This window comes from Ovis aries, chromosome 5 (genome assembly GCF_016772045.2).
Source record: "Ovis aries strain OAR_USU_Benz2616 breed Rambouillet chromosome 5, ARS-UI_Ramb_v3.0, whole genome shotgun sequence".
NCBI classification, from domain to species: Eukaryota; Metazoa; Chordata; class Mammalia; order Artiodactyla; family Bovidae; genus Ovis; species Ovis aries.
The window spans coordinates 36,311,999-36,334,728 of record NC_056058.1 but is presented as its reverse complement, the minus strand read 5'-3'; the positions used below and the strand labels follow the sequence as shown (position 1 = coordinate 36,334,728).

The 22,730-nt window shown below is 47.1% G+C and overlaps 1 protein-coding gene, 1 long non-coding RNA gene and 1 pseudogene across 30 annotated transcripts in view; all 3 read right to left on the bottom strand.

Moving 5' to 3' along the window:
• NSD1 (nuclear receptor binding SET domain protein 1) overlaps positions 1 to 6,990 on the bottom strand; it is a 148,736-nt gene extending 141,746 nt beyond the window's left edge. For 2 of the 29 annotated variants that reach the window (XM_060415704.1, XM_060415713.1), the window contains exons 1-3: positions 6,137 to 6,336; positions 3,578 to 3,691; positions 2,748 to 2,837 (exon numbers count right to left, since the gene is read on the bottom strand). In XM_060415704.1, coding sequence (XP_060271687.1) covers positions 2,748 to 2,837; positions 3,578 to 3,607 — 120 coding nt within the window. In that variant the 5' untranslated portion in view covers positions 3,608 to 3,691; positions 6,137 to 6,336. The other 27 variants (XM_042250357.1, XM_060415707.1, XM_042250361.1 and 24 more) reach the window with 21 other exon arrangements.
• Positions 6,991 to 12,579: 5,589 nt separating this feature from the next.
• On the bottom strand, positions 12,580 to 12,694 carry LOC114115068 (U6 spliceosomal RNA; annotated as a pseudogene).
• A 5,895-nt stretch (positions 12,695 to 18,589) lies between these two features.
• LOC105611547 (uncharacterized) lies at positions 18,590 to 22,639 on the bottom strand. The gene is made up of 2 exons (XR_009600681.1): positions 22,556 to 22,639; positions 18,590 to 22,429 (listed from the first exon to the last, which is right to left on the bottom strand). It is a non-coding gene; the product is annotated as an uncharacterized LOC105611547 (long non-coding RNA).
• Positions 22,640 to 22,730: the final 91 nt, after the last annotated feature.

Sequence of the window (22,730 nt, the reverse complement as noted above, 5' to 3'; positions counted from 1 at the left end):
AATTAACTCAATTTTACCTCCATAAAATATCTAAATGAGGAAGAATATCAAACAAACAATTGCTGCAATCAGCCTAGTAAAAAAGCCAGGAGACACTTCAGGCCCAGGCAAGAGTGTCAGGGACCTTCAAAAGTCCCTAAAGAAAACCAAGAGTACTCAAATAATTCTATGATTTCAATAGTTTTCAGTCTTATCCCCAATAACCTTAAGTACCTTTAAGGCAGATCTAGACCTTTTATGACATTTGTTTTTTACTGCAAGGCTATGAAGCCCCAGTGAGACAATACAGACCAAACCACTTAAAACTAAGTTATTGCCTGTTACAACTTGGAGCTCTGGGAACCAACCTTCCTTGAAGATTTTTTCCAAGCACCTACAATATACAAAGCATTGTATACTATATATGTACACTGGCAGAAATTAGACAGTATCAACCCAATTAAATACAAAAACACCAGGTCAGGATTATTAACTATAGTGAGAACCATTTCACATCACTGTATGCAGAAAAAGTAACCGAAGAGCATGAAGGTGAACTGAAGAGGTTGCTCCTTTATGACAGAAGACAAACAGTCTGCTGATAGCTAGTTGTACAAAAACAACTGGCAATACAACATTGAATTATGTTGTCATTCTCTAGTTCCAGACAGAGGGTTTAAAATCCTAAAAAGTACTCATTTTAAAATCCTAATAAGTACTTGTTACTCTTGCCAGGAGAATCTTATTCTATCACAGTATCAAACAATAATAGCATGTGCAAAAGATTTTCTAAAATTTCTAGCCCTAAGCACAGGCTCTAGCATAGAGTAAGTGCTCTCCACACCTGCTGCATCAACCAGTCACTGTGAATAGTCTGAATATATCAAGTGTGCAGCTATATAGAATTTCTTTTAATTACACTTTGCTCAAGCTTACTGTTCAACTAAATTTGCATTTTGAGACTGACTTCACTTTAAATTCTCAGAAAATATCAAAGGCGAAAATGAAAGCAATCAATTTTGGATGAAGCAATTTAGATTTATACACAATCTGTAAGAAAGACTTAAAAGAATAAATATTCGAATTCCCTGGCGTTCAGTGGTTAGGACTTCACTGCCGTGGCCTGGAACTAAGACTGAACTACTGTTCAGCCCCTGGTCAGGGGAACTAAGATCAATAAGCCACATGCAGGACAGTCAAAAAAAAGAACAGATACTGGTTTCTTCAAGTCAATAGTCTTTGAGTAATTTTATTTTCTACATGAAGAAAATTTTTCTGCACTTATACAAGTTTAACTCTCATTTTAGATGCATAACATTTTTTCTAAAGGCTCAAGTATTTTAGAACCAGTAATGACACCTCTTTGATAAGAACCACATAGATTTACACTTAATAAACTTCTAGAGAAACATGTATCTCCACCTTCCGATCTAAGTTTTTATGTAAAGACAAAACTATATACATGTAAAATACATTTCAATGTAACAAGGAAGGATTTGTCTGAGCTGCTGCTGATAGGCCAACACAGCCTATCCACCCTAAAAAATATCTAGGACAAAACAGACTCAAAATAACTACTGAAACAAATTTTTTAAATCTGCAACTGCCAAACTAAGAAATCAAGGAGTAGTACTAAAGCATATTTAAGATATGAATCAACAGAAACAAAATCGACACACCCACATTCTCACTCTTAATTTTAAAGAACTGCAGGGCTATATAGTAAAATGAACATTGAAGGCACTCAAAACTATCACCACACACCATAAAGTTTTCTCTATCTAAATCTTTACGGAGTATTTCAGAGACATCTTGGGAGTGACTGGGATCCTCTCTGGTGACATAACAGATGACCATGACAATGTGTCTGGGCAGAAACAAACTCAGAATCAAATATTTAAAGTTGAAAGGAATCTTTTAACAATCAAGCTGGTTCAGATTTTAAAAGTGATGAAACAGGGTAAGTGAAGTCAACTGGTCATTTAGCTAACTGGGGACAGTCAAAAATTCTGGGTGAAGACCAGATTTTTAAAAAGCAAGTATCATTTACCACAATCTAACAATAGTAGGTAGCACTACTGAGTAACTCAAAGTACATTTTTTCCCATTTCCATACACATACACCCATAGCACACACATAACTACACTTCAAAATTTAAGAGCAGAGAAGGTTCAAGAGCGTACTCTCATGGTGGCTGTTACCATAGGATGCTGTACAACACGTACCTCAGAAAAAAATAGTCTAATTTAAATTTTGACTGATGTCCAAAAAGGCCTTTTCATCTGAGCTACCCTGAATGTGAACCCAAAATGTATTTCAACCTGCAAGTCATCCCATCAACTAAAAATATAACCCATGCCTTATGCAAAAATAGGACTCCAGGTAATTCACTGATTTCTGTACTCACGACACAACCAAGGCAAAGCCAAGGCCACTTTTAGAAAAAAAGCTAAACAAATGTATACCTCTATCTTGAAAACTTAATTCTGAACTCAATCAAATGCCCTTAAAAGCTTAACTCTTAACCAGTCCTCAATGGAGAGTTAACTTGGAAAATCAGAAAAGAATCAAACTCATATAAGACAGAAAAAATTTTAGATCAAAGTAAAATTTTCCCAAAGAGCTTATCATTAGTAATAAGCTTTCATCTGTGAACTGGTAAACAATCAAAAACCAATTAGTTATAACTGGTTTTTATAGTTTCCCTTTAAGTTGCCTGTATATATACATTAATGTATCTATTTAAGTTGTACCAAAAACTGCTTACAAATGGCAATTCCTGTGAAGTAGATGATGATGAAGTTCCAGGTAATTCTAGCATGTTTCCTAATGTACTGGTACTGGAGTCTGGATCATCCTGAAAAGATAAATTTATTGAGTTTAATTGCTCTTCTATAGTAACGTTTGTATCTCCTAGTGAAAGGGGGGCTGGGAGAAGGGCTGCTCTTTCATGGCTGCCGTCCACGTCACTTCTTTGCTTATTTCTCTGCGTTTCGGCCTGAGGAGCTAATGGCAAGAATGGCGGTTTGCCTGCACCGTGTCTACTGTCTGGTGTGCTGTCTTGTTCATCTCCCATGGCCACGTCTACATCATTTTCTGATTTAGGCTCATAATTGCAGGTGGCATTGGTTTGAGTTTCCTCAAAGATCTCCTCTATACTCTCATCCTCTGTGACTGGCTGTTCTGGGTCCATTTCAGAATCTACATCTGCATCGTCCACACAAGTAAAATTCTCAAAGTGCAGAAAGCCATTCTTGACAGTCTTTGTTACTTTTACCTGGAGTTCAGGGGAGTTATTACAAGAGGGTTCCTGTTTCATAGCAAGTGCTGTTGGACCACCAGGATTCAAGGAAGTGCAAACAACTGGCGACTGAGCTCTTGAATCACTTTTTTCAGGGTCTTGAAAGGATTCTGATCCATCAGCAGACCCATTTAAATACTCTACATTGATCATGGAGGCCAAATCCTGTAGTTTCCGCAGTGGAATGTAACAAGATGGAGAATCTTGTCCATAAGCATTTTGGGATGTTCCACTGGCAGTCGATAACTGCATAGTACACCCATTAAGTGGCTCAGAAAAATTGGATTGACCATTACCGAAAGGGCTGTCCTTGTCTTCAGGGGCATCTAAATTCACTGGATTGGAAAAGGGCAGCAGACAATTTCTTCTAGGTAGTTTACAGGTCTGATCCATCCTGGGCCAGCATCAACCTGGAATCCAAAAACACGGCAATTAATCTGGGTTAATGGGCCATTTGACTCTTATCTTCAAAATGGCAGCCACTTCTCAAGGCCTAGTGGCCTCAATGCTTTTCTGCTGCACTTCCACGGGTGGAAAAAGTTCCCCAGTTGACGATGGAAAAACAGCCTCGGTGAGCCTCCGCGAACTCCATCTTCCCGGAGACGGGTAGATCTTGCCACATGGAAACAGCCCGTCCCTTTTTCCTGCAGACTGGTGGGCAGTTGGGCTGATCTAAAATTAAAATCCCGTTGGCAGTAGAAATTTCCAAATCTCAAACAGGATTGTCTTTCCCCTCCCCCGCTAGGAGTCCAGCGGCCGGATCTCCCAAAAGCAGGGGGCTGTAGGGTTCGAGGCGGGCTCCGGGACGCTGCACAAAAAGGTTACCCCCCCATCCTTCCTGGCTCGCTCGGACGCAGCGGTCACAATAGCGCTGCACCCTGCGCCCCAACTGGCGCCCGAGCCTTTGCAGTGGCCGTGCTCAGGCCGCAAGCAAGTCAGCGAAGCGGGTGCACCCCGAAGTTCTCCTTTCTGATTGCAGGCCTGCTTGGTCCACAGCTCCAGGCCCAGAGGCCGGAACGCGGCAGGGGGAGAAACGGAGGCAGTCGGTGAAGCCGAGTCAGGGCAGCAGCAGCAGCAGCTGCTACAGCTTGACAAACATGGCTGCTGCCGACGCCGCCGCCGCCTGCCCGGGCCGCGTTCCTTCCCGCAGCGCCGGTAGCACCTCCTGGCCGAGCCGATCGCACTCATCAATATTCAGCACCAAGCAAAGTTTGCTGCAGGAGGGCAGCCGGCCCCGTGCCCCCCAGCCGGCTACCTGAAGGGAGGCGGAGGCCGAGGTGCGCGCGGGAGGCCGGCGGGGCACGGGCCGCGCGGGGAGGAAGTTCGCGGAGGCCCGGCCGGCTAGGCCTGAGCCCGGCTGGTAGTGATGGAGGGGGAGGGGGCCTGCGGCTGCAACGCCGCGGGCCACCAACCCTGCGCCGCGCCCGGCCCTCCCCCGCGCCCCTCACCTCACGGCCACCACCATCTTCCCCGCCCGGCCGCCTCCCCCATCCGCTCGCGCCAGCCCGCCGCCCACCCCAGCGCACTAGTTACCGTGCCCCGCGCCCCCTCCCGGGCCGGCTGGGGGGAGGGGGTGACCCTCATTACACTGGGGCGCGAGCGGAGCGGTGGGGAGAGCGTGGAGCCGCTCGCCGCACCCCCCTCCCCCCGCGTCTCTCTTCAGGAGAGAAGGTAGCAAGCGCGACCTGCCCCGGCCTATTCCGCCGCCGCCTCCTCCTCACACCCCCACCGCGCGCGCCCCCGCGGTGGCGCGTGCGACCGAGCGCCTCGCGCCGGCCCGCGTGCGGCTGGGGCCCCGAGTGCGCGCGCACCCCTTCCCCCAAGGCGCGCGCTCCTTTGCCTCACTCTTCGGGGTTCAGGGCGGGTGAAGTCGGGCTCGCGAGCGCGCCACCCAATCAGCGGAGCCGCCGCTGCCGCCCCCTCCCCTCCCCCTGCGCGCCCGCTCGCGGCCCGGGCCTACGGGCCGGCCCGACTGCCCGGGCGGGGCCTGAGGCGGGCTCCCCAGGGGCCTCGCGCGCCTCCCCGGAGTGTCGGGGCCTGCGGGCGTCGTGGGTGGCATTCCGATCCCCTCACCTACCTCGGGGAGCTGCGCCGGCCCCGGGCTGCACACGTTTCCAGAACCCTACCAGTCTGGAGCCCCAGCCCCGGCGGCACCTGGCTGGGCTGAGGCCTGTCCGACCGCCCCGCCAGCCCCGCTCGGGCCCGCGTCAGTCCCGGCCTCCATCTTAGGTTACAGCCCGGGTTCCCTATCCACTGGGCACCTGCCTTCAGCCCGCTCGGCTCGGGCTCGAGACCAAGGCAACCCCCCTCCTACCGCGGGGCTCACCTGGGGGCTTGGGCTGGGGTCTTCGAGGCCTCAAACCCCGAGCAGGCGCGGCCGCAGGTGAACCCCCTGCCGGGCCGCACCCCAAGCCCACATCACCACCACCACAGACCAAGCAGAGCAGGAAACAAAATGGAGGCAGCAGCTCGGGTCTGCCTCCCCGAGCCAAGCCTGTGCAGCCCCAGGGCTCCCTCCTGCCGCAGGCCCGACGCCCGCGAGGCCGGGGGCTGGCTCGTCCCAGGCGCCAAAGGCAGCCGCCCTAGAGCAGCGCAGACAGGCCGGGGACTCAGCCCTGCGGTCCCCACAGCCCCTCACCCACCATCCCTTCCCTTCCCCCTCCCTCCATTCCTTTTCCTCCCCCTGCCCGGCCGTGCGGGGTGAGCGGCTCCCGGGAGCCGGGTCGGGTCGGGTTACCCGCCCGGGCACTGCCCGCCCAGCCTTGGCCTCCGTGTGGGGATGAGGCCAGGGGACCCCCGCGCTGAGCCCACCCCCCGCACCCGAGCCGGGCAGCAATCTGACAGCGCGCCCGCACCTCGGCCTGCCGCGGTGCGGCCCCCGCTCAGTGAGGCCGAGTCCCGAGCCCGGGCACCGCCGGGACGAAGCTCCCTCGTCACCCCCGGGCCCAGGGGTCCTCGCAGCCCCGGGCGGGGCGAGGGGAGCGCTGGGGGAGGGGTCCACTAATCCCTGCACCGCCTCCCGCGCCTAGTCCGGGTCTAGGCCTGGCACTGGGACTCGGGCCGGGGGCGCGGGCGGGCGTCAGTAGGTGTGTGCGCGCGGGGCAGTGGACGCGGGCTGGGGGCCCGGAGGGGCCGAGCCTCGCTCCGCGGACGCTGCAGTTCTCTGCACCCAGGCAGATGGCCCTCTCGTGCCACCTCCGCCCCGCGCAGGCCGCCTGCTCCGCAGCCCTGCTCCCCGGGGAGCGCGCGCCTCGCCCCTGCGGGCCGGGCATCGGGACCCCGGCGGAACAGCGGTGGGAGGGCGGACCGCTGAGCTGGTCCCGCCAAGACTGCTCGCCTAATTCCTGCTCTGGGGCGCTCTGCCCTCGGGCGCCTGGCACCTCGAGGCCTGCACCCAGTACCCGGGGCCCCGCAGCACTGGCCTACTGCGTCCAATCACCAAAGACACCGCGAGGGCAGGTGGGGAAACCCAAATAATGACCCCGCGACGCCGACGTCCCCCAGGCCCTACGCCTAACCCGATCCAACTCTGACCCCCCCTCCCCCTCCCGGCTTGCTCCCCGACAAAAAGCTCACCTGGGTACCTATTTGGTCCCTAGAGTGCTAAGTTCATCCTCGATGTTCAGAGAAAATCACAAACGACCGCCATAAAAAATTCCGCCTCCTCCAGAAAGCCTTCTGTGATTAGTGTTAACTCCATCTCAAAGCTGAGGGCGCCGCCCTCGAGAGCCACGTGACTACCATTCCTCCTAGGGCTTAGTAAATGTGCATAATTATTGCCTCAGTGGAGTGTTTACCCGCCATCCTTCTATCTGTTAATAGCGAGCCCACCTGGGAGAAAGGCACTTTTGGCGTTGTCTTGCGCGGTATTGGCTTTCGCTTGCTGCTCTAGCCTAAATTCCGTTCTTCAGCCTTCCCCAGCCTTCACCCCAGTAGACTTGGAGCTCAGAATGCCCGTAGCTTCCTTCCCTCCAAGACCCACAGACCAGCCAAGGAGATAGACAACAGGTCCTTACCACATCTGAGTGCTGGGATGCATCCCTGCCAAGAAAGCAAGCAGGCTCTCTTGGAAGGAAGGTGTCCCCTGGAACCAGTGTGATGAGGGGAGCACTGTGACCTCAGGCGGCCTCCTTCTGTTGAAGAGAATGAGGTATCCTGACTGTTCCCAAGTGCATAGTCAGGTTGGCAGTGAGTCGAAGAAGCGCTGGGTCTACACTCCAGGGTCCCGCCCTACAAGGACCAGCCCTTTGTTCTGCTAAGGAGTGACTCCTGCTAATCCTTTCTAGTCAATTCAGTAGGGAGCTCTGACTGGCTCCTTCTTCCTTCGTGCATGCTAAGTTGTTTTAGTCATGTCCGATTTTATGTCACGGTATGGATTGTAACCTGCCCAGCTCCTGTGTCCATGGGATTCTCCAGGCAAGACTACTGGAGTAGGCTGCCCTCCTCCAGAGGATCTTCCCAACCCAAGGATCGAACCAGTGCTCTCAGGTCTCCTGCCTTTGCAGGCGGGTTCTTTACCACTAGCGCCACCTGGGACTCCTTTGCACCTAATCTTTTGAACTAGTCATTTCTGACTGACAGTTACCTCCTATCAACTGCCCCAATTCAGATTACTTGTAACCCTTTATTCTCCCATGACCATCCTGAGGGCCTGTGAGGAGCCACTCAATGGCCTTGAGCCACTCAGTTAAAAAGCCACAAGCCTCAGTTTCGTCACCTGTGGTTTCCAAAGCACAGGGTGGCTCCGAGGCTCTTGCAAGGCAAGGAAAGGTGTTTGGAGCCTGTACAGACTACGTACTTGATAAATGCTGAGATGTTTCATTACTTCTTTCAGCAACCATTTTTTTTTTTTTTTTGTATTCCAGGCAGTTTTGCTAGATGCTGGGGAAACAAAGGATGAGATCCCTACCTTAGGAAGCCCCCAGACTTAGGAAAAAACACTTAAATAAAGGTGCAAAGGTGTGAAGAGGGACAAGGACAATGTTTCCTCCAGAGCTGACTTCCAGACATCACTGACCTAAACGAACCTCTCTCTCCGACTTCACAGGCCCCACGGAATAGGTCTAGTGCCTAAGTGCTCAGTTATGCCCAGCTCTTTGCAACCCCATGGACTGTAGCCCGCCAGGCTCCTCTATCCATAGGTTATTTTCCGGGCAAGAATACTGGAGTAGGTTGCCAGTTCCTCCTCCAGGAGATATTCTCAACCCAGGGTTCGAACCCAAGTCCCCTGTGCATCTCCTGCATTAGAAGGTGGATTCTTTCCCACTACCCCACACAGAATAGGCGTAGGAGCTAAAGGAGGACAGGCAGCTAGGGATGAACAGCTTACTGATGATGGTCTTAGGGAAAAGACTAGAATCCCAGAGAAAACCTCCCGGACTTTCCTGGAATGACTCAAGGGTCCCTTCCTGCCTTCAGAATAGAATTTGGCTACGGAGGTCTCACCCACAGCAGCTTCCTTTGGTGACTCCCATTCAGAAGGCTAAGCACCTATTGGGTGCCAGCATTTGGTTGAGGGGACCCACAGGACCCTATATTCTCACAAGGACACTGGCTCCCGAAGTAGGGGAAGAAAGGATAGGGCTGTGGCCTGCCCTCCTCGTCTCAGCACAAGGAACTGGGCCTGTGCCTCCCATCCTCAAGACAGAGATTAGAATCAGTAAATACTTGCTGAGTCTATGCAGTATACTGGACACCATGGTGGGCACTGCCCTCCTCCAGAGGATCTTCCCAACCCAAGGATCGAACCAGCGCTCTCATGAATGAGTTCCTTTAAACCTTTAGCTGCCCTATGCAGAAATGAGGCCCGAGAGATTAAGCCTTTCTGCGAGGTCTCAGAGTCTTGTTTCACGTCTTCTGCTCCTGGCAAACACACCTTCTGGGTACAGTAGGTGAGAAGGCCCAGTACAGTGCCTTGTGCATAAGAACTCTGGAATTTGAGTGGTGGGCAGAGTGAGATTACCTTAGCCTCAGTTTCTTCATCTGTAAATTACCAATACTGGTAACCTGCTGAAAGAGATACCTGTAGAGACATTCTGCCAGTGTACTCCTTTTTTCTTAGAACTGCCCTCCCCTTTCATTCATGAATTCAGCAGATATTAGCTTCCCACGTGGTGCAGTGGTAAAGAATCTGCCTGCCAATGCAGGAGACACAGGTTTGATCCCTGGGTCAGGAAGAACCCCTGGAGTAGAAAATGGCAACCCACTCCAGTATTCTTGTCTGGAAAATTGCCCTCAGAGGAGCCTGGTGGGCTATAGTCCATGGGGTTGTAAGCTATGTAAGTAGGAAGAAAAAAAAAAAAAAAAGGCTATGCATTGATTCAGCAGATACTCATGGTGTTCCCCCTCAGAGTCTTGTGGGAAAGGCAGAGAAGTAGTAACAAGGTAGAGAGCTGAACACTGAGAGAGAAGCCAGAGGTGCTGGGGGAGCTGAGAAGGGCTCAGAGACAGTCAGGGAAGGCCTTCCATGGAAGTAACATTCACAGGGAACTCAGAAGGATATTCAGGAATAGCTTAGAAAGGAGGGGATAAGTTAGAGATTCCAGCAGAAACCGGGCTTTGGAGGGACTGACCACAGTTCAGTGTGGTCAGAGGCTAGTGCAAGGCGGGAGCGGTAGAGGTGACGAGTGCACTTAAGAGGCCTCAGACGGAGATGGGGAAAGCCACAGGGACCTGACAATTCAGGACTTTCTTTTTTAAGCTAAAGAATTCAGCTTTTAACTGGAAAGGCAGTAGGGAGCCATGGAAGGTTAAGAAGCAGATTAAGAATCTCATCTGTGCAGCTGAAAGCTCATTCTGCCAGCAGTGCCCAGAAGAAATGGATACCTCCTCTAGAAACAAAAGTCCTTTGCCTTTGGGTATGCTAGGACTGTTTTGTCACAGTAACAGTTGTGGCTTCTCTTCTGTGCCAGCTACTCTGCAAGACACTTCTCATCTACTCCTGAGATGGGCACTCGTTATCTCCATCTTCCAGGGAGGAAGTGAGGAAGTGTGACTTATTCAGAGCTGAGCTCCCACCCCAACTCCCAGTTCAGGCTCTTCAGCCATGCTGGACAAGAGCAGCATATGCTCTCTGATGAAATAGCCAGGCTTTGTGGGGAGGTTTGGAGGCCTGTGGTGATTAGTCCCAAACACTGCTGGTGAATACTACAACCACTCCTTGTGACGGGTCTAAGACTTTCTGTCCCACCGAGTGGTTTCTCCAGAACTGGATCAGGCTTCCACTTAAGCCTGAGGAAGGTTTGGCATTTGCAGCCATACAGCCCTCCAGCAATTTCCTTCCTCCCCCAAATACCAGGTTTATGTCAGCTAACCTGACCATGTAGCCTTAGCCCCAAGGATTCAAGTTTTCACCTTCAAGTGTTCTGTTTTTCAAATGTTCTCTTTGGAAAGCCCTGAGTGTAGTGGCCTCTAATCTCTGCCCTCCTGCCCTCCTCAATTTCCCGGCTGCCCAGTATATCACCACGCCAGGACAGGCCACGTCCTATCCATCCTGTACTCAGGCCCACTCCTCTGCCTTTTCCCCTGTCATGCAAACTTGCTCAGAGCCCAGTTTAGAAGATTTCTCCTCCTGGAAGCCTTTCCTGTTTCCTCCCTTGTAGGCAGTCATTTTTCTTCCCTTGTATGAGCCCTTGCAGTAACTATTGGCTTTACATATTAGTCCAAGCCAGTTGGTGAGCCCCTTATGACCACCAGTGACCAAGCCCAGGACTATGAAGATCAGAGTAAGTGCCCAGGAAACACTTCCTAACGATCACCTCTTTTCTAAGTCTGTGTCTTCAAACGACAGAAGAATTATGGCTCGTGGCTCAGATGGTAAAGAATTGGCCTGCAACATGGGAGACCTGGGTTTGATCCCTGGGTTGGGAAGGTCTCTGGGGGAAGGTATGGCAACCCACTCCAGTATTCTTGCCTGGAGAACTCCATAGACAGAGGAGCCTGGTGGGCTACAGTCCAGGGGGACACAACTGAGCGACTTTCACTTTCACATGGACCACCTGGTCATGTCAAACCATCCCTCAAAGGATTCAGGGATGTTTGGGGAACACTCAGGCCTCTGTGCCAGATGACTTTCAGAAAGTATGAGAGCCTATAGTATCTAGAGTCAGACAGATGTGGGTTCAAACTGGAGCGGGGCCACTTATCAGCAAATCTTTCCCTTTCCTGAGCCTCACAAATGAGGTCATTGGGCAGATTGAATATGTCAATGTAGGCAGGACATGGCAGGAGGGCTCACACAGAGCAGCTGCCCATGAGACACCTGCTTCAGATGCCACCAGGCTCCCCAGCCCAACAGGTCAGTCTTCCCTCCATTCCAAACCTCTCCTCTGAGCACTTGATTTTTCAGATGCACCCTCAGCTTCTGGAAGCACTTCTGAAGGTACTAATTCCCAGGTGAGAAAGGGGGATGTGGAAGAATGCAGGGCTCTGGGAGGGGGAGGGGGATGAAGTCAGAGGAAGGAGGAGGTCTGCAGCTGGTGGCCAGGAGAGCACTGTGCCTTCTGCTGCCTAAGGGTCACCATTTACACCCACCCAGCCATTGTAAAGAGGACATTGTCCTATTCTACATATGAAAACAGAGGCTGAGAAAGAAGCAGTGTCTTGTTCTGGCAAGCGGTCGAAGGCTGAGTTTACACCCAGTAGTCACTTAATGGGAGAAGGCAATGGCACCCCACTCCAGTACTCTTGCCTGGAAAATCCCATGGATGGAGGAGCCAGGTGGGCTGCAGTCCATGGGGTTGCACAGAGTCGGACACGACTGAGCGACTTCACTTTCACTTTTCACTTTCATGCATTGGAGAAGGAAATGGCAACCCACTCCAGCGTTCTTGCCTGGAGAATCCCAGGGACGGGGGAGCCTGGTAGGCTGCCATCTATGGGGTCGCCCAGAGTTGGACACGACTGAAGCGACTTAGCAGCAGCAGCACTCACTTAATGGCTCACCAGTAAAGAATTCTCCTGCAATGCAGGAGCTGCAGGAGACACAGTTTTGATCCCTGGTTCAGGAAGATCCCCTGGAGAAGGAAAGGGCAACCCACTGCAGTGGTCTTGCCTGAAAAAAATTCCATGGACAGAGGAGCCCAGTAGGATAAGACAGTCCATAGGTTCACAAAGAGTTGGACACTACTGAGCAACTAACACTCACTCATACTATATATGTGCTTTAAATACATCATAAAGCCCTGGGGCTGTAGATACAGCTCTATCAATTTATAGAAAATGTTTCATGTGTCTAAAATGGCAAAACTGGGCCCCATCATCAAATGCCTCAGCCAACTGAGACTGACTTTTTAAATATAAGAATACGGAGTGCTCTATGAATTTGCGTATCATCCTTCCACTAAGGCCATGCTAATCTTCTAATGCTAATTGTAGCATTCCAATTTTAGTATACGTGCAGCTGAAGCAAGCACTCACACTGATTTTCAATCAGAAAAGATTTGACTCCATTCTCAATTAAAACCAGCATGTTATAATATGCATCCCCATGACAACCATGCCCTTGCTGGGTTCTAATTCTGGGACTGACAGACAAGGCTAAAGCCCTGCCCTGAGTTTACTTGATGAAGTAAGTCCTTAGGAAGCTTTGAAGGCTCTCCAGCACCCTCTCTTTGGAATGCTTGGCCCACAGAGATTCATCTGGCTGGGATGTGGCGCGTCTCTCATGAGCGGGAAGCTATCTGAAGGGACTGAAGAGAGGTGTTTTCTGAGGCAGATCAAGGAGTTCAAATGGAAGTTAAAGGTCTGGAAATTTGGACCCTTCACTCCAAACAAACTCGGAAAAATCTGGAAAGTCTTCACATGCCCAGGTGACAACCTTAGGCAAAAACCACGATTGGAAAAACAACTATGCTCCAAATAATCTGGAAAATCTTCACAGCCCTCAGGTAAAGACCTTAGGCAAAAACCATGGAAAACAGGTGGCCATGTAGAACCGGAGGATGTTGGAGGCTAGGAGGGAAGACTTTCTAAAGGCAGAAGGGACTCCGTCTTGAGTAAACTATTCCACCTCAGGGTCTGTGTTCCTGTGTCTGGAAGATTCCATTCCCACCTCTGCCAGGACACTTTCTGTCTATGAGTTCAAGAGTCTCTCTACAAACAGGCTTCCCTGGCTCCTCCCTCAACTTGAGGACTTCCAATTCACACCAGGTCACTCTGTTACCTCTTCCTCTTGAGGTAACTTATAGCAATTACCATTCCCTGAAATTATCTGATTTTTCCCTACTTATTTATTTTCTTTTTATTGAGATATACTTCACATACCATAACATCTGCCCTTCTAAAATGTACAATCCAGGAATTCCATAGTGGTCCAATGGTTAGGCCTCTGGTCTTCCACTGCAGGGGGCCTAGGTTCAATCCCTGGTCAGGGAACTAAGATCCTACAAGCCATGTGGTACAGCCAAAAAACAGAAAAATATATAAAATGATACATAAATAAATAAGTAAAATGTGCAATCCAGTGATCTCTTTTTCTAAATTAATTTAAAACAGTTGTTTTTGGCTGCACCTCGAAGTTTGTGAGATCTTAGTTCCCTGACCAGGAATCAAACTGGATCCCCTGCAGTGGAAGCACAGAGTCCTAACCACTGCCAGGGAATTCCCCAGTGGTTTCTAGTACATTCATAAAGTCGTGCAGCCATCACCATTATCTAATCCCAGAGCACTTTCATCCCTTAAAGAGAAACTTTGTACTCACACCCTACTTCCTCCCTTCCCCTAGGCCCTACAACCACTCATCTCCTCTCCATCTCTGTGGATTTGCCTGTTTGGGATATGTCATATAAATGGGATCAAACAGTACATGGTCTTTTATGTCTGGTTTCTTTCACTGAGCATGATGTATTCCAGACTCATCCATGTTGTTGTTTGTAGCAGTACTACATTCCTTTCTATGGCTCCATTATATACATATACCACATTTCATTTATCAGTTGCTGTTTTGTTTTCCAATGATGCTTTCACTTTGGGGCTATGATGAACAATGTTGCTGTGAACATTCATGGACAAAATTTTGCATGGACATGTGAATTCATTTATTTGTCATATATACTTAGGAGTGGAATTGTGGAATTGTTGGTCATATGGTAACTCCATGTTTAACCTTTTCAGGAATTATCAGGAACTCTTTGAAGAATGTTACCAAAGTGGCTGTACCATTTTACATTTCCACCAGCAATGTGTAAGGGTTCCAATTTCTCCACACGTTCACCAATATGTTTTATTATCTGCCTTTTTGAGTGTAATTATCTTAGTGGGTACAAAATGGTATCCCTTTGTGGTTTGAGTGTGCATTTCCTGAACAACTAGTGATGTTGAGCTCATTTTCTTGTGTTTGTTGACCATTTGTGTATCTTCTTTCAAGACATGTCTATCCAGATTCTTTGCACATTTTTTAAATTGGGTAATATCTTTTTTTGTTATTGAGTTATAAGGATCCTCTATGTATTCTGGATACAAGTCATTTTTGGATATAAGATTTACGAATATTTTATCCCATTCTGTGACTTGTGTTTTCACTTTCTTGATAGTATCCTTTGAAATACAAAGGCTTTTAATTTTGATGAAGTCCAATTTATCTGTTTATTTCTTTTGTTGCTGTGTTTTTTTTAATATTTTAGAAACCATTGTTTAATCCCATGAAATAATTTTAGCCCTTACATTTAGGACTTTTGAGTTAATTTACTATAGTGTGAGGTAGGGATCCAACTTCATTCTTTTGCATGTGGATAACTAGTTGTTCCAACAGCATTTTTTTACACAGACTGACTTTTCCTCTTCGATAATGGTCTTGACACCCTTGCCAAAAAGTCAGGGGCTTCCCTGGTGGTGCAGTGCTTAAGGCTCCATGTTTCCAATGCAAAGGTGTGGGTTCAATCCTTGGTTGGGGAACTAAGATCCCACATGCAGCACAATGTGGCCAAAAATTTAATTAATTAAATTAATTTTAACAAATTAATTAAATAATTAATTAAAAAGAAAGAAAAAGAAAAAATCAGTTGACCATAGAAGCCTGGGTTTCTTCTTGAATTCTCAATCTATTCCATTGACCAATAGATCTTTTATAAAATTTAATTTTAATTGGAGGTAAATTGCTTTACAATGTTGTATTGGTTTCTGCCATACAGTAACTCGAATCATCCATACTTATGCATATATTCCCTCCTTCCCCTCACCCTTCTAGGTCATCACAGAGCACCAGGCTGGGCTCCCTGTATATATATATAGCAACTTCCCACCAGCTGTCTATTTTACACAATAGTGTATACATATCAACGCTTTCTCCGTTCGTTCTACCTTCTCCTTCCCCCGTGTCCACAAGTCCCTTCTCTACATGTGCATCTCCATTCCTTCCCTGCAAACAGGTCAATCAGTACCATTTTGCTAGATTCCATATATATGTGTTAATATATATGATATTTGTTTTTCTATTTCCGATTTATTTCACTCTGTGTAACAGGCTCTAGGTTCATCCACCTCACTATCACTGACTCAATAGATCTATCTTTATGCCAGTAGTACAAAGTCTTTTCTTTTTTTTTATGGAAAAGCATGTTATTTTAACTATAGCAGTGTGTACATGTCAATCTCAAACACCCAATCTATCCCTCCCACCCTTATAAATTATAGTCTAAATTGCCTGATTTTTTTTTTTTTTTTTTGGTCCCATACCTCCATCTTTCTCATTGTCTAGAATAGACATACCAAGAAGTTAGGACTCATTCACTGCTGTGTTGCCAGCGCCTTGGTGCAGAGTAGATGCTTACAGATATTTGTGGATTGAATGAGTAAATCAAATGAAACTTATTAAATGTCTTATTGAATGAATAACACTGAATAAGTACAATGTTTTGGGAAGAAGTCAGTTGGGAGGGGGAAGTTGGGGGTACGATAATGATGAGAGATCAAGGAGGTGCAAGGAGGTACAGGGTATTTGAATGGGGCCATAGCGGGATGGGTGCCCCAAAGAGCAGATGAGAAACCCCTTAATATTTGAGACATGCAGGGAAAGGCAAGGGGCCTCAGCTATGTTTTAAGTGGGAAGGGAAGGAAATTGAGAGAGGTCCCACCCAGTACCTCTGTGTTCTCCAGAGATAGGAAGTGAGAGGGAAGGGAGGGGCTTGCAGGCTCAAGGAAGCAGAGGACAGCTGAGTGACCTTGGGGCCAGAGCCCAGGCTTGGACCTAACAAGTGGGCACTCTCCACTCATGATTGGATCCCCTCCAGGGTTCTAGGGGGAAATGGCTACCAGATAAAAGGTCAAGGGGTGATGCATGTGAAGTCAAGGCCTTGGGGCTCAGGCTGGCTGAAGCAGAGGAGAAGCCATAGCACAGGGCCCCTGACCTCAGGCAACATTTCCTAAACCCTACATACGAGCCACCGCTGGGCACACATTGGTTAGTGTGGAGTGTTACCTCCTGTGGGACACTTCTCAAGGCTAAAGTGACCTGAGGCAGATCACAGGCCAACATGGTTGGGGTAGGAGCAAAGGCAAGCCGTGAGGCCAGTTTGAGAGTGGAAGTGAATTAAATGAACCCTGCCTCCCTCAGTGACTTTGGCTGATCTCTGGACTTGTTGGCTACATATTTTCGTCTGTAGATTTGTAATATTCTTGAATCTTTGGGAGATCTTGGAAGATTTTTTTCTTAATTCCTTATATTCTTAATTTTAAACTTACATAAGGAGCTCCTTTAGATTTACTCATAGTTTTAAAAACTCACATATCATTTTTGTGCATTCATAAACAGAAAAATAAAAGTGCTATAAATTAATTAAGGTATTTTTAAAACTTCTTTACATTTGAATGTAGACTCCTGAATCACTTTTTTTGGTTCAGAATTGTTGATGTTCATGTTAATTTGTTCAATTATCCTTCTTTGTGTTATCAGATCATTTGTGACATGGCCTTTCTTAAGGGTGCTCCATGGAACTTCCTTGGTGGTCTAGTGGTTAAGAATCTGCCTGACAATGCAGGGGACACAAGTTTGATCCCTGGTTCAGAAGGATCTCACATGCCTCAGGGCAACTAAGCCCAAGTGCTACAACTCTGAGCCCACACTCTAGAGCCAGGAGCCTCAACTGCTGAAGCACACAGGCCCTAGAGCCCATGCTCCCCAACAAGAGAAGTCACCTCAATGAGAAGCCTGTGCACTGCAATAAGAGCAGCCTCCACTCGCACGTATAGAAAGCCTGCATGCCGAAACAAAGACCCAGTGCAGCCAAAAAGAAATACATGAATAAACAAATATTTTAAAAAATTTAAAAGGGCTCCATTATTGTCCCCAGGATTATCCTTCAAACCACTGATACCCATTCTCTTATGTGGATACTTTCCCACATATGAGCTTGATGAAGCTCATAAATTAGGTTTTTCTCAATTAAATACCTCAGTTTAATAGGATGGATTTTATTTTTTTAACAGCAAGGCCTTCAAACATGCTTTTAAGAATTAGATTTTTCTGTTTTTTAAACAGTGTCTCAGATTGAATTTATAGCTTTCTAGTTACTTTTGTTTTAAGCCTCAGTTCTTAGAAGATACTTTTGTATCTTTTTTTTCCTTTTCTTTTCAGAAGATATTTCTGAAGAGTATGAAGGAAATGTAATGGGATCTGGTTGAGTGGCTGAAGGGAGAGAGAATTTTAAGAAGTCATCAGGAGCAGACTATGAAGAGCTCTGAGGCCTGGAATTTAATTCCACTGGCATGGGGAGTGCCACAATCAGATACAACATCAGAAAACATGAACCTGGGACTATGTGGAAGATGAGTGTGAAGGCAGAGATACCTGGGAAGATGCTGGGACCATGAGTCAAAAGGTAGCTATGGTCTTTACCAGAGCAATGGCAGGAAAATGGGGATAAAGCATGGACTAAATCTGGGGGATGTTATATATAGCATGATGATTATAGTTAATAACACTGTTTTGCATGTTTGAAAGTTGCTGAGAGAGTAGATTTTAAAATCTTCATCCAAGAAAAAAAATTTTTGTAATTGTATATGGTGATGGATATTAACTAGGCTGATGTAGTGATCATTTCACAACATGTATAAATATTGAATTATTACATTGTATACTTGAAACTAACACATGTTATATATCAGGTATACCTCAATATTAAAAAAAAAAAAATGGACCAAGAATGGCTTCAGAAAGTAGAAAGGGCAGGACATGGAGACTGTATGGGAGCATGACGGAGTATGAAGAGCCAGAGCAAGGGTCCAGACTTCCAGGCTAGAGAGATGGCTGCATCAGCCACTAAGATGGCAGACATAAGGAATACAGCTGGGACAAGGGGGGAAATATATGTCAGTTTTTTTTTTAATAAAAAAATTTGTTTAATTATAGAATACATTATCATTGTACAAATGTCAACACAAAAAATTTAAAACTCCTCTATTCCCACCTGTTATGGACCTTTTGAGAATTTCTCATATACACATACACACAAACCTTCTTTGTTAGTGTTTCAAAATATATACATATATAGGTTAACACTGTTTTGTAACTTGCTTGTTTTCACTTCTCAGTAGTACACCACGAACCCCTTCTGGTTCAGTAATATACCGACCTGACTCATGTTTAATGGTTGGACATGTCACTCATATTCAGTAACATGAATATACTGTAATTTATTTTACCAATTCCTTTGCTGATGGACACTTAACTTCATTGTTTTGCCATTACAAGTAATGCTGAAATGAATATCCTCTTCACATATAATTAAGTATAACTTTGTCATTATATAGTCTCTTCATATATATATATAATATGTAAAATTCAAATTGCATACACACACACACACACACACACACACACACACACACTTACTTGCATTTGTGCAAATATTTCTATAGGCCTGATTCTTGGGTAAAAGAAATACTCTTACTTGTCTGCCTTTTTCTGGATGACAAATTTCTGACAATTTTACTTACTAAGAGATGACTTCAGTTTCAAAATATGCCAAATGCATTTGGCTTTAAGTAGCACACACTGTAGATTAGGACTTGGTGAACTTGCAGACTGACAGGATTTCCCAGCCTGCTTACTTGGAAAGTGCAGTGATGCCTTGTAAACCTTTTGTTTTCATTATTTTCAAAATTTCTTATGGATTGTTTTCTTTAATGGTAACCAAATAGAACAATCCTCTTGGTAAAAGGTGATCTGGAGCCAGTGGTAAGCACCTGTCCGTCACTTCACTGCCGTTTCTGCCACCAGCCCAAGCTGCCTCTATCAATCCCGGGACTCCTTGGATTAAACACCAGAAGATCAACTTTTTCATTCAGTCTTGGTAGCAAGCTTGGAACCAAATCTGTAATTGGTTGAATATGGACTTTGTTACAGTGTGCTCTCTCCAGGGTACACACTGCTGCCTTGGGGTTCACATCAGTGCAGATGTACAGAGCTTGAAGACGGATCATAGAGGCTAGGAATGCAGATACCATCGCTGCTTGGAGTGTGTCCGCAGCAGAAACATGTCCTCTGAAGGCTTCTACACTGAAGGGCCTGCGGCCCATAGGCTTGTGCAACAGCATTAGGAAGCTGGGCACCATCATCTTTTTCTCCCTATGTTAATTTTTCAAATATACATTTTATTGTGACATTTTTCAAACATACAAAACAAAAAGATATAATCAATACACCTAGAGTATCTGTTAAACTTTTGTTATATTTGCTTCAGAGATAAAGATTTTCTTTTCCCCTACATGCAACGTGCTGGATTAAATTCCCCCTGCAGTGGAAGCGCTAAGTCTTAACCACTGGATGCTCAGGGAAGTCCCAGAGATAAAGATATTTCTTTTCTGTATAATTTCAAAGTGAGTTACAGACATTCTGATACTTCTCACCTAAAGACTCTGCAAACTTCTCCAATGTATGAGGGCATTCTCCTATATAATCACAGTACCACCTATAATTCCCTAATATCTAAAGTTCTTTCCATATTCAAATTTCTACCAAATGTTTCTGATAGATGATTTTTCAGAATTAATCAAATCAAATTTCATATATTGCATTTGTCCTTGCAGCTCTTAAAAGTTTCTTACAACCTTGAATGCTCCACCTCCTGTTTTTCTGAAATATTGACTTTTGCAGGGATTGGGCCAGTTATCTGGCCCCATGTTCTACATTCGGCTGATGCTCCTTCATTACCTGTTCATATCCCCCCCTGTATTTCCTGTAAACTGGATATAAGGGCAGAGGCTTGATTACACTTGGGTTAATGTTTTTACAAGAATGCTTTGAAGTAAGGCAGGTGTTGGTGTTCAGGCATGTTAGGTTTGGAGAGCCTGAAGGACATCAGGAGCACATGTCATGCTAGTGGCTGGAAATACATTTGGTTTGAAGACCTAGAGGAAGAACCAGGTGAGAGAGAATACCTCAAGAGTCATCATAGAGGAGGTGGGACCAGAAGCCTTTGATAGGGGCAGGACAGGCAGTGAGAAAACCCAGGGAGTATGAGGAGACTGCCAGGGAATTTCCAGAGAAGTCAGTGATAAGACAGGACCAATGAAATGAACAACTGAGGCTCAATGGTCAACAGGAGCCCTGCCCTGCTCCCCCGAATTCTGGGCCCCTTGCCTGGAGAGTCAGTTGATGTGTCTAGAGTTCATAATAAGCCCCAGGGAGACTTGCAGAGGCTTTAAATAATGAGGCATCTCAGGGTTTACATAGTGGGAGGATAGGAGAATGCAATTGACTTCAGGCCTACCTAATTAGTCATATTAATGAGCCTAAGACAATTATGAGACCAGAAAGGAGGAAGGGGGTTGGGGGGGGTGGGGCAAGGTGGTGACATCTCTAGTCCTGCCCAGGGAGGGGACCCTGGGGGACAGCCAGGGGACTTAGGGCTATGATAGGCCCTGGATCTCCAATCCTGGCAGGGACTGCTGCTGCCTTCTGCATCCCAGGTCTGTGGCAACAAAAGGGTCATAAATGCCTGTGAAGGGACTTCCCTGGTGGTCTAGTGGTTACAACTCCGTGTTTCCAATGCAAGGGGTGAAGGTTTGATCTCCGGTTGGGGAACTAAGATCCCACAAGCCTCGCAGTGTGGGCCTCCCCCAAAAAACGCCCTTGGAACACCTAGTCATATGCTTCTGCCGTGCTAACCCCAGCTCCTCACTGCGGCCTAGACATCTTAAAGATGTGGACCTGCCTGCAAGTCCAGGCTCGTCATCTACCTTGTTCCCCCTCCGTCTCTGCCCTTCAGCTACACTGGCCTCCGCTGGTTCATAGATGAGAAGACTTTGCCCTGTTAGCCCGGCCCTCTCCATAGTTTCGTACTGTGTGCCAACTGCCTGTGCTGGTGCCTGAGAGGTGGCACACAGTGCAGTTATGGGTGTAGACTCAGACCCCAAAGACCTTGTTTGAACCCCCAACTCTACCACTTAATAGCTGTGTGATCTCAGGCAAGTTACAGAACCTCTCTGTGCCTGTGTGTCCTCTCTGTCAAGTGGGGTTGTGGACAGCTAATAAGAGCTTCACATAGTATCTAGCAGCTGGTTAGTCCTGCAGTTGTTACAGTCATGATTATTGTTCTCATGAGGCTCAGAGAGGTCAAGATCTGCCTGAGCTCACAAAGCTGGTACCTGGTAGTCTTCTAAGACTTTTTTTTCCCTAGTACATTAATGTTGCATTATAAATAGCCCCACCTAACTGCTGAGAGTCTCCGTGCTATAAATTCCTTGATTTTGTATACTCTGTCCTGCTACTGTTTATGTAAGTTAAATTTACCCTTGTCAGACCAAGTGAAGAGACCATGGAGCTGGAAGACTAAAAAGGCATATAGGCACATTCCCGTGGACAGTTTACATTCTAATAAGAGGACAGGAATAAAAAATAGCTTAACACAAGACCCTGTATAATGAGGATTATGAATTCCTGATAGGTAGAAATATAGACAATAGTATAAAATACATATAATCAATGTTTTGGGGGAGCTCACCACATACCAGGCGCTGGGCTTTACAATCCTCACAAAAACACCACAGTAGGTATTAGGAGTCCCGTTTTACAGATGAAGCTCAACAATGTTAAATAGTTGCCATTGGTCACACGATGACTGGAACTTAGGTCTGTCTTCCTCCAAATCACCACTTTGGACCAGTCAAGGCAGAGGGACAAGGATGAACACACCTCGGCTGAGTCACAGAAGCTGCCAAGAGAGGAAATTTAGCAAAAGGGTTTGGGGGTTGTAGTAGCCGGATAGGCAGGAATCTGGCGGGGTTGGGGGAGGCTGGGCCTCCTCTTGAGTTCCTCAGGGGCTGAGAACTGTTCTAACCTCGCAGTCCGTATGGCCGCCGGGCCTCACAGCAGCTCAGCTTTGCACCAGGGCCCACACGTGGGGCCCCATTCCTTGGGAGAGAGCCTCCGATTGGCCGGCTCGGTCAGGTGGCTCCCGTGGGCCAATCAGCAGCGGCCAGACCGTGGGCCGCGCGATCCGCTCTGCCCTCGGA